Genomic DNA, 10,896 nt, shown 5'->3' with positions numbered 1-10,896 from the left:
GCAGCATTGGTCATAATGTACTTATCTGGTGCCCACACTTACCAGGCCCCACACACGCACCACATTTTTTTTTAAAAAAAATTATGACTATATTATTATTTTTTCTATAACTTTATTAGTATTGTAATTATCAGTATTTCTATATGATTATTAGGTGACCTAGTGGCTTTGTGGCCACCGGCAACAATTGTTGCCAATCATAAAAATCACATTTTCTTCAAAACTAAGTACAAAATGGAAAATGTTTTTACGAGTCATACTAGTTGACCAGCGAGACTTATATATTTTACTAGTTTAACAACTTAGATCTAAAGTGATGCTTGTAGCACTTGTACAGATTGATAACAAGGAGGTGGATATTCTGCATTCAACTTTTTGACCATTTTAAATGCATCAGCTGAGAAATCAAACCATATTCCATAATGTCTGTGTGAACACACTTATAAACTCAGTTTAGTAAGTGTAAGTACAGAAGTACATAATTTGAGACATAGCCTTAGAGTCACTGGGTTTTCTCCTTTTTCAGTGAGTCATCTCTTTTGCATCCTGTGTTTTTTTGCTTGAAGTATTTCTTGTGGTTCTCTGATGTTCTTGGAAATTTAAAGTAAGATTGTGTTTGACCATTTACCTTTTTGGGTATTTTGTCTCATAACTTTTCATCTCTGTACACGGGTCCTTCTCCTTTGTTTCATTACACAGTGGAAAATTTACTGCATAACATAATAGTTATAAACTGTGTATTTCATCAAAGTTTTACTTCTTTATACTTTTATACAGTAAAGAATTACAGGCCTGTATGCTGCAGTAAAAAATGCTGCAAGAAAAAAGAAAAAGACCCTAAACAAAAAAGGCGGTTAAAAAAAATCACTTTCAGTTGCATTCAAAGTCCCAGAGGACTGAAACGTGTATAAGTATGGTATCCGTTACACATCTTGTTCTCCTCTGCTGTCCCGCTAAAAGGTGCTCATTCTTTGTCAAACAAGTCTCTCATCGCCAACAGCCCATTGTGCTGCTGTTAAACAGAAAACCTACACATATGATCTTGAATTAAAACCGTCACACTCATTTTTCTCCTGCATCCAACACAGTAGTTCTCCTCAGTCTCTCTTTGACTTGGAGGAACTCTGGTCCCTCTTGTGGCCGCTCTTTGTCGCTCTCCAGCTGTGGAAGAAAAAAAACCCCAAACAAAATCACATTTAAGGCATTTTTTTTTTTGCTCTTGCAGTAAAAAAGACATTTTAACAGGTAATTTTCCAGGTTTATGCATGGTGTCTGTCAAAACAATGATTTTTCAGTTGGACGTCAGACCATAGTGTCTGAGCCATGGCTACATCGCCCTCTACTGGAAGACCACAGAGCATCTTCATGCAGACAAATATTTTTCTTGTGAATTTAAAAAAAACCCACTTTGATCAAATAAATTAATCATTTTCAGAAATGTCAGCTCCTATGGTATGATTTGAAGACATTTTGGTTGAAAAACATTTGTCCTCTGCAAACCTTTTCAAGCCTCTGATGTCTCCTCAACAGCTCTTGCTGAAACGCTGATCCGCTCCTTTGTGCCTCTTCCTGGTCCTTGTTTGTCTTCATCCTTTGTTCCCACTTTATCTTTTCTAAAGCCCTCTGGAGTTCACTCTTCTCTTCTCGCTGCACTCTCCTGACAGGAACACAAAAGGACTTTATGATCAGTGTATGAACAATCAAACTCAAGGGGAAGCGTTAATGAATTTCTGGGAGTCTCTTCAACCTGTTGTGGGTCAGACGCAGTTCTCTGTGGAGCTCCTGGTGGCTCTTGGAGGCTGTTAGAGGATTGAGAGGTTTTTGAGGTTTGATGAGATCGCAGCTCTCCTCACTTTGAGGTAGAGGAGCCTGAAACTCCAAGTACAGGACGTGCTGTTCAGTTTTGTGCCTCTGCATTTCTAATGCTATGGAGAAACACAGACAATCTTGGGTTTTCTTACAGACATATTTTCTTTCTTTCTTACACTGTAGTATTTTCCTTTCCTCCTTAATGCTTTCAGTTCATAGCTAGTTAAGGTTGAATGGAATAAACATAATGTAGCCTAAGCCAAAGTAACTTTTGGTGAAAGTCCACTTTTTCTGTAACAATCATATGAATATTTTTTACAAGAAAACACAGAAATTTATAAAACCTTAATCTGTCACACATCTCATTATAAGTGAGGTAGATTATACACTACCACAGTTAAAGAGGCCACTTTCTTCTAACCTCACACTCAGCTTAGCTCAAATGCTAATTTTTTGTCGATATCAGGGGTGTCAAACTGATTTTAGTTTGAGGGCCACAAGGAGCCTAATTTGATCTCAAGTGGGCCACACCAGTAAAATCATAGCACAGGTACCTATGAATAATAACAAATCTAAGGTTTTCCTTTTGTTCTAGCACAAGGAACTACAAGTATATTTTAAAAATATTTATATTAAATAAAGTATCCTATCTTATACACAACTTCTTCAGCCTTCAGTACATGTTTCTATAAACTCCTCCTCATAGTATGCTTTGATGCTAACGTTAGCAATTATGTAGCTGACTTTCATTGCTGCATACACACTAAGCACACAGGCTTCCCATTTTACCTCTGAATTTATACGCAGGCCGGATTGGACCACCTGGTGGGCCGGTTTCGGCCCGTGGGCCATATGTTTGACACCCCTGGTCTATATTGTCTTTGTTTCTTGACTGTGACAGATAACCAATTTTTTTAAAAGAAGTTTCAAAAACGACAAATGTTGGTTTTTACTTTGCAGCAGAGAGCATAATGCACAGGTGTGGCCAAAAGTTTTGAGAATGGCATGAATTTTGGTTTTCATGTGGGTAATTTTTCATGTCAGGGAATGACTTTGCAGTTTATTCATTTGAACACTTTTCACTATCCACTGTTGATACAAATTTGCCACCATAAGAACTGAGGCAGCAGACTTTGTGAAAACAAAAATTTATGCCACTCTCAAAACTTTAAGCCATGACCTCAAGCTAAAAATCCAATAGAATATTATTTGGCCATAAAGATGATTAATTTTAACAGAAATCCCATTAGCAAGGCTCGTTCACACAACACAGATTAACATTCAATCAACACTTTGACATTAAGTTGGAATTAATATTGTTTAATATGAAAGAGTTCAAGTTTGGCAGTAGTTGTCTTAGTTTGTCATCAGTCTTCAAATATACAGGTGTGTGTGATTTAGTCAGTGAATCATTCTGTGTCCTACAGGTCTATAAATACTGTATGTACAAAGAGTATGGTACAGATAAACTTTAACCTTTGAGAATTTAGAGCAGCTCTTAAGCTTTACACACTTGGTGTGACAATAGGAGAAAACTGTTTCTGGTTCATCACTGCCTGGCCAAAGATTGGTTCAGAAAACAGAGGAAAGTCAAAAACTAGAGAAAAACATTCGGAGACACTTAAGGTCTACCAGAGGTTAATAGACAACAAATAAGTTTAAACAACTGTTAAACTTTGTTTCAACCTTTTGCAGTCTGTTGATTAAGCTCACTACAAAACAGTATTCTCTTGAGAAGAAAACAAACAAAAAAGAGAGAAAAGAAGAAGATGGGAATGATTCCACTGATGATTTTTATTTGTTTTTGAATCTTTCTTTCTTTCTTTCCTTCCACAAAAAACACATGACTGTACTGTTAAAGACCACAATAAACTTTCAGTTTATTTAACAGTAGCTATAGGTTTTCATTATTGTTGTGTTTCCTTGAAAACTGTCCTATGGTCCCTCCAAACTTTCCTCCATTTTCATCTAATTTTTAGTGGATAAAGTCGAGAAATTTCACATTTAGCAAGACTTCCTACATTCACTTATAGTGTAAACTGTAAACAACATTTAAGCTTCTCACTCAGACTCGAGAAGGAAATGGCCACAATAAGTAGTAATGAGTGCCGTTTTTCTCAAATGGGGATCAAGGCTAAGATGATCCTTGAAATCAAAGTGTATTTGCTCATGTGTGACATCAGGAGCTTTCTCACTAAAAAGATCTTTGTCTCTGCAGGTACCAGCTACAATGTTGAGGTAAATGATAAAACTAAGGTTGTAGAAGCTCAAGGGGGAAAAGGTTCAAAAAGCCAGTGAACTTTTTATATTTGCCGTCTACAGAGCAAGCAATCCATCAACAGTGTGCTAACAAAAAAGCCAAGACAAGACAAATACAACTGGGTGTCACAGTGTTTGCTCAGTATAGATTCATATTGACCTTTTCCTTTAATGAAACCGCAAATTGTTTCAATGTGAAGCGAATAATACATGATTATTGACTTTAACTATGACATTAACTGTAAAAATTCTGCCACAGTAGATCATCATGTCCTCCCGTAATCTCTTTAGTTTCTCCTTGGAGCTAATGAAAAAGTGATGTATTTATATCAACAATATATACAAATAAAAACGTATAGAGAAACTCTAACTGAGCTCTATGATTGGATTATACCTACAGTAAACATTTATGGGGACCAGGTTTCTTTGTAGGTATAACATGTACAACAAATTTAGACTCAAGTCCTACTTTAACTGATTTCAGATCTCTCGTTTTGTAAATATTGAAATGCGTTATTTTCTGCAGTCTATAAATGAAATAGACCTCACTGAAGGTGTTCAGGTGAAAAGGAGGAGCATATCTCACCAGACTCATCCAGGTCCTGCTTCTACGTGGCAACTGTTGAAGATCTCTCTGTCAACAAAAAGCTAATTACTAGTCAAATACAACAATTGGCTGGTTATCAAAAGGCCGCCTACTTCCTTCCAGAATAAAAGCTGTTTAATAAAAACCCGTTTTCCAAAAGGCAAAAAATGAATGCACTAATGAATAAAAATCTCACAGTCAGGTCAGCACAACTTCACAGAAATGGTGGATTTGGTGGACACTACACAAAGCTGTATTATGATGCTGAGAGACAAATGAAGTGTTTAGTTGCACATGTCCAGTGAAGCGAGCAAGCAGCCTGATGGGTGAGGTGGAGGGCTGCCACCTCATTAATGACAGCATCAAACAAAACACAGTTTGATCCCCATTGAGCTCCTCATTTACTTGAGTTCGACCAGAATTAATAGCCAAGCAAAGGATTATTCCCACATGGGATTAATATTCGCCTGTGAATCAAATTACTCTTTGAGATTTTGTTGTTTAATTAAATAGCTTATGGTTATTTAAAAGTGGAAACATGGTAGGCAGTAAACTCTGCTCTGAGCATGATCTATAAAGACTTAATCACTCCATATATGTTACATAATGTTTGTTTAAGCTTTGTTGTTGACTGAACTCAGATTTCAAATGAAAAGCAAGCGAGTTCACAAACCAGCGAAAAAGTAAAGTTTAAACAAGGCGACAGTAAGTTGTCAGAATGAAGAAAAAATAGAATCTAAATGAGGCATTTTAATGACAACTCTGCTGCTGGCTGCTGTTTGTCTGATGAGAGGAGAGTCATGCTGTTTGGCTAAATCTCACACGGTGGATATGTGTGGAGAAGAATTAATAGGACGTGACGGGATAAACACTCTCTGAGGCCCCCCTCTCCAGGGTTGGAAAGGCTCTTATTTTGTCGGTTAAAGACGTGTTTGGTTTAAGCCGTGGCTGTCTCCAGGAAATAAAAGACAGAGACATAAGTAAGAGGGACACAATAAAGTTAAAAATATCATTAACAAAACACAACTAATTCTAATTTATGATGGCACACAGGCAAAGGGCTAAAGATAGCAAAAATGATTATCTTTCAGGCTTTTTAATCTTTGATTGATAAAAAAAAAGGCACGCAGAGAAAGTATCTCTACCACATGGAGGCTTCTGCCAGATTGTGTTAATCTGACGGGATGAGTGAGACATGTGTCAGGCCTCCCAGAGAAAAGCTAAAGTAAGAATCAAAACCAACAAACTTACCTTTTTGCCATTAGAGACTCCCATGCCCTCAGGCTGTGCTGCCCTCACAGACACTCCCCGGGCCAACATAGGACAAAGCTTCAATAAGACATTGGGTTTACTCCCTCTTTGTCTCCCTCACTCTCACTCAGTTTTCCAGCAGGCAAGAATGCTAGAGAGGGGAAACTGTTCTGTGTTTGGACCAATGATGATTCTCTGGGAGAAACAGCAATCGAGTGGAAGACAAACCCTGGGGCTGGAGAGGAGGACAGAAGTACTGGGAGTATATTTACCAGTCAAGTAGAAAACTTTACTGGAGCATTTAATGGTACTTTCACCACACTACATTAAAGATGGATAACTTGTTTTCACACAATTTTATATGAGCTGAAGCTGTTGTTACACACACAAAACAAAATAGACAAAATAGCTTATTTTATCATCATCTTGTACCAGTGTCGTTAAGTTTTCTTGGTGTGAGTCAAGGTTGGGCAAAATATTCCAGAAGAAAACAAAACATTTGAAAAACTCACAGGATTAAGTCGTATGTGTAATTTATCAAGTCTTCAAAATGTGACAGCAAGAGGATACAAAGAGAAGTGCTAAAAAGAAATTAACATCAAGGAAAATACAAAATGGAAATATCAAAAAAGACAGGGGCCTAAAAGCCTTTTTGAACTCGAGAAACCAGAACAAATGATGATTTAACTTAAAGGGAAAAAAAGTGGCAGCATGTTGGAGCACAACAGCAAAAGATATTTTTACAGTGCCACATTTATTTTGAGTTCTTAATTTAAAAAAAAATGTGTTAGTGGTAATTCTAAGGGTAAGAGTCACATGAAATATCGTCACAAACTGTAAAAATAAAATAAAATACAAGAATTCCATCTTTCACCCCTATTGAGATTGCAGTTCAGTCTAACAAAAAGCAAAAAATCAACCTGTAAATCAACCTGTCCAAGAAACTCTTATAGTTCTCAACATGAAAGAGAAAACAAGAGAACAGCAGCTAGCAAAAAAGGATTCTGTGTATCAGCTCAAACCAGAGACAGTATAATAAGATGGAAGACAAACCAGCTCCTCAACAGTGAAGCCAAAAGGTTTAAAGCTCTACCTTTTGACTAGCTGCAGTACCGATCATAAAGCCATAATTTTGCTTGCAATTGAATTAAAAACCTTGCATGCTTAAGTGAACAAACAAGCTGTAAATTATTGTAGGCTGGTTTCTTCCTCACAAAAGCTTGTAAGCTGAAGCAATCAATGAAGAACAAGACGGCTAATTTAACCCTTTATGACCTACCGCGCCAAGTCTATAAAAGCATATCTTTGCATTTTCATGTACTTAAGAGTCTTTTTTTTGCATAAATTTTTTGCTATACATCAATACAACTCATTTGTCTGTGAAAACACTAAGAACCAGTGCTTAGTCAGGAACTAGTACTTGCGCCAGCACCTGTTCGGAGGAAAAGGGGTATCTGTCTTTCCAGTCATTTCAGATGAGCTATGGCCAAACTTTAAAAAATAAGTGCAGCTCATAGAAATGCTTCTCATATCGGCCTGCTGTGGTGATATGAAGATATTATTGGGCTGTAATGTGTTCAAGTCCTTTTTTTTCTGAAAAGTTTCCTTTTTTTAACTAGTTATTAAAGGTTAAAAACAGAGTTTTATGTCACAATTGTAAGCTACTGTTCTTTAAAGTTGGCTTTACTACTGTTGGTATTTTTTCATTAAAGCTGCCAGATACTCAATAAAGTGAGCATGATACTTTCAATTTCCTGCACAAACGTTTCCCTGTTCTTAATGGCAATTTATCCATTCTTATTTTTGTAAATTGAAGCCAAAATCTTTTCACTCACACATCAAAGCAGTGATATGTGTATTTATTCCTAGTATTTATTGTCAGTCCTAGAGAGTTTCTGAAGTGATAACTTTTCCGGGTAAGTCTTGAAGTCAATTGTCTGTTGTGTCCTCAGCAGACGCATATTCACTTGATAGTTTCTTTGGGTAACAGCCACCTATCTCCACCACACGAGGCCATTCATCATAAAGGTTGGTGTCTTTGTCGTTAGCAGCCACCTGGAACAGAAGCAAATTTTGACTTATTTCTACATCAACCACCTTTTTTTGTTGTTGTTTTTGGCACTTTCACGATTTTTTGAAAATAGAACAAGTACAGATGAAGACTTGCTTACCTTCTCAAAGATGCTTTTTTCTTTCGCCCCCATCTTTCCAGCAAACACCCAGCCATCTCTGCTCTTTAAAGACTTGACCATGGTGCTTCCCATTTCCTCAAATACGTCTCTCATTTCATCTGTCATCCTGCCACAAAGAAATAAACTGAATTTTGCATTTCAAATTTTTAATTCAAATTGATTGAGCTTCATATTTTAAAATATATACTTACCGTGGTATCACATCTCTGAATGATGCCAACAAAACAATAGAACCAGGCGGTATTGTTTTCAGGAAATCCAGCATGCTGTCTTTGTCTTGAGAAAAACACCACAATAGTTTAGGATTACTGTGGAAAAAAATTAAAAACTAAACCTAGATGTTTGTGAAAAACTCTTACTTCCATTTTCCATATTGAGAAAGCCAAGTTTCACCACAACTCCACTTTCATCTAAGATTGACAACAGCATGTTAAAATAAAACAACAACGAATCACAGCCAATTCTTATGTAACAGCCCACTCATAATAAATGATCCCTTATGTGACAACACAATATGAAATTAAGGTTTTTACTTACTGTTTATTACCACAATGTTGATTCCTGGGCCAATGTTATTGACTACATGACTCATGAGGCTGTTGAGATACAGACAGATACATTTTCAATGCAGAGGAACATTTTTTTTTCATCTTGAAAAGAAAGAGCTTATAACTGGAGTGCAGGAGTGTTACAATTCAAAAACCTTTTAAGAATATTTTTGGAATAAGTTTGCTTCACCTTGAGATAGACTGCCCTCTCCTTTTGTACAAAGACAAACAGCAGATCACCTGAAAACCTTTGTGTTGATCACAAATTTCTTAGCATTTCTGATAGTTGAGTGCAGAAGTAATAGAACTTTGATAGGTGCTTTGATTAGACATGCACCAATCAATCAGCTGGCTCGTCGATCGGTGCCAGTTTTCTGAATTCTGGGAGATTGGTGATCAGAGATCAGAGATCTGATCAGAGATCCCCATCCTTACATATGAAACTGATCTACTATACTTCCGGGAAGGTCTGACAGCCAGCCATTGTTGCTTTTGGCTCTGAGACCTAAATCTCAGGACACTTGATTGGTTGCTGAAAGGTTCCATATTATGCTCCTTTTCTGCAGTTTGATATGGATCATGCTTTGGTCCAAAAAGCCAATAAATCAATAAGCCAATAAATCAAGCACAGCAGCATTGTTTCCAGGCTTTCATAGCCCCTTTGATCAGAACGGTCTGATTTAGTGGGCGTGGCCTTCATATGTAAATGAGTCTCCACTGTTACCGCCCCGCTCTTCTGCATCGCTGAGAGCCGCACCATGAGCTCTGAGTGCACAATGTTTAGAAAACAGCGAAGCCAAGGGGGTTTGGGGGTGTCTGCTCCAGAGGACCAATCAGGTCAGACTTGCTCCTGATTGGTCAAAAAAGGGAATCGCTGCCGTCGGCAAATCCCCGAAATCCAAACATCTCATTTTAGGTCAGGATTTTACATTCACAAGCACTACTAAGTACAGGTTTTGTCATTGAATATCACATTTTGTGGGCTAGGAAGAAAGCCAAAGACCCACAAATTTCACTACAAGACTTAATAAAGTGATTTTTGCAAAGGTTTTATTGTTTCAAATGTATTGTTCAATGATTTTCAATAAAATAAGATAGGAAAATTGAAGGGATATGCTGTCAGTCAGACTTTTTACAGATGGGTGATCGGTGATCGGCCAGAAGATTGTGATTGGTGCACCCCTAGCTTTGAGGAGGGTTTAACGAGAGTAAGGAAAATATTAACTGAGAGATGTGAAATTGTCTCACCTAGAGTGTTAATGATCCCAAATAGTGGTGCTAGCTAGCTTGCTTGCCAGTTCCACTGTTTGTGATACTGACAGACTTTGTAATAATCTTACAGTAAAAGATTTGTGACATCAAGGTGACGCAGGAAAAATTTAAATTAAGTAGTTTCAAGGAGTTTTTTGAACAGGCTAAAATACTTCTTTATTGTGCCCTTGTCTGTAGGGATACAAGCTTTTCCTATTATTCACATCTCTATTCACATACCATAAGTAAAGGTGGGGGCACACACCACTTTTATCTATTTTGATTAATGCAAGTACTGTCAAATGGAGCACATACATTTTACCATCAAAGCAGATCTTTGGTCCAACAATGTTGGCTGCTCCACTCCAGAGATGGAAAGCATAGCTGTCAGGAGGACATGGTTTCGATAGGCTACACTTTTTGGCAACTGAAAATGCAGACAGAAAAATGCTTGAAGTTGTACTTGAACATAGATTTGGTGATGTAGAATTCAGTTTAATCAGTTTTAACTTACTGTCTTCTAATTTGTCTTGTTGATTATCAAAGCTGAGGTCTGGAATAAAAAAAGCACACAAAGTATAACTAATATGTAAACGTCTCAAGGCAGCCTAGGGATTAAGAATGTAATACGTAGAATGAGCTCACTCATCAGGTCTAGTGGGCTGGTCTGGATATCAAATGTAATGAAGAGTCCCCAAATCAATAAGAAGAGGGCAGAAAGAACAGCAAAAATTTCTCCAATAGCTGCAAATAACAAAAATTAAAAAGATACATAAATAAATGCATAAATAATTATAAAATAGCAGAAACACATGACGACCTGCAGGCCACAGCTGAAACTATCTGGTCTCTGTTTTGTTTTAGGTAAAGTCTCACCTCGACACCTCATATCTGCTGTAGATCATAGGAGCCTCTGCCGCCACAGGCCTTTGAAATGCACTTCAAGTATTTTTCTGTTAACAAGAAATATTGTAGATGCTGCCAAGCTCTGGTGACATAT

At 37.3% G+C, this 10,896-nt stretch overlaps 2 protein-coding genes across 3 annotated transcripts; both read right to left on the bottom strand.

The window, feature by feature from the left end:
• Positions 1 to 357: 357 nt before the first annotated feature.
• LOC141797615 (actin-associated protein FAM107A) lies at positions 358 to 6,037 on the bottom strand. 2 transcript variants are annotated; one of them, XM_074679181.1, is made up of 5 exons: positions 5,906 to 6,024; positions 4,655 to 4,702; positions 1,748 to 1,925; positions 1,501 to 1,657; positions 358 to 1,161 (listed from the first exon to the last, which is right to left on the bottom strand). In XM_074679181.1, exons 3-5 carry the CDS (start codon positions 1,915 to 1,917, stop codon positions 1,063 to 1,065), a joined length of 426 nt encoding a protein of 141 aa, XP_074535282.1. In that variant the 5' UTR covers positions 1,918 to 1,925; positions 4,655 to 4,702; positions 5,906 to 6,024; the 3' UTR covers positions 358 to 1,062. The 2 variants fall into 2 exon arrangements, with proteins under 2 accessions (XP_074535282.1, XP_074535291.1); XM_074679190.1 differs by lacking the exon at positions 4,655 to 4,702 and having other exon boundaries at positions 5,906 to 6,037.
• A 1,642-nt stretch (positions 6,038 to 7,679) lies between these two features.
• LOC141797724 (protein FAM3C) lies at positions 7,680 to 10,612 on the bottom strand. The gene is made up of 8 exons (XM_074679377.1): positions 10,542 to 10,612; positions 10,411 to 10,449; positions 10,212 to 10,323; positions 8,635 to 8,693; positions 8,457 to 8,507; positions 8,289 to 8,373; positions 8,077 to 8,203; positions 7,680 to 7,960 (listed from the first exon to the last, which is right to left on the bottom strand). The coding sequence occupies exons 1-8, from the start codon at positions 10,543 to 10,545 to the stop codon at positions 7,835 to 7,837; spliced, it is 603 nt and encodes a 200-aa protein (XP_074535478.1). The 5' UTR covers positions 10,546 to 10,612; the 3' UTR covers positions 7,680 to 7,834.
• Positions 10,613 to 10,896: the final 284 nt, after the last annotated feature.

The sequence above is a fragment of the Halichoeres trimaculatus genome, unplaced genomic scaffold (assembly GCF_033239565.1).
Source record: "Halichoeres trimaculatus isolate MK-OKI-2021-1 unplaced genomic scaffold, fHalTri1.1 fHalTri1_scaffold_1, whole genome shotgun sequence".
NCBI lineage: Eukaryota > Metazoa > Chordata > Actinopteri > Labriformes > Labridae > Halichoeres > Halichoeres trimaculatus.
The sequence above is the reverse complement of the archived record's forward strand: the minus strand, read 5'-3'. Positions and strand labels throughout refer to the sequence as shown.

Excerpts from the sequence above, each read along its gene's own strand:
- LOC141797724 (XM_074679377.1), bottom strand. Across the intron at positions 8,374-8,456 it reads TCTCAATATGGAAAATGGAA|ACAAAGACAGCATGCTGGAT; the intron begins GTAAGAGTTTTT and ends GTTTTTCTCAAG. Across the intron at positions 7,961-8,076 it reads AAAAAAGCATCTTTGAGAAG|GTGGCTGCTAACGACAAAGA; the intron begins GTAAGCAAGTCT and ends CTTCTGTTCCAG.
- LOC141797615 (XM_074679190.1), bottom strand. The coding sequence starts at position 1,917 with ATGCAGAGGCACAAAACTGAACAGCACGTCCTGTACTTGGAGTTTCAG. Across the intron at positions 1,658-1,747 it reads CTGCGTCTGACCCACAACAG|GAGAGTGCAGCGAGAAGAGA; the intron begins GTTGAAGAGACT and ends TGTTCCTGTCAG. Across the intron at positions 1,162-1,500 it reads GACATCAGAGGCTTGAAAAG|CTGGAGAGCGACAAAGAGCG; the intron begins GTTTGCAGAGGA and ends TTTCTTCCACAG.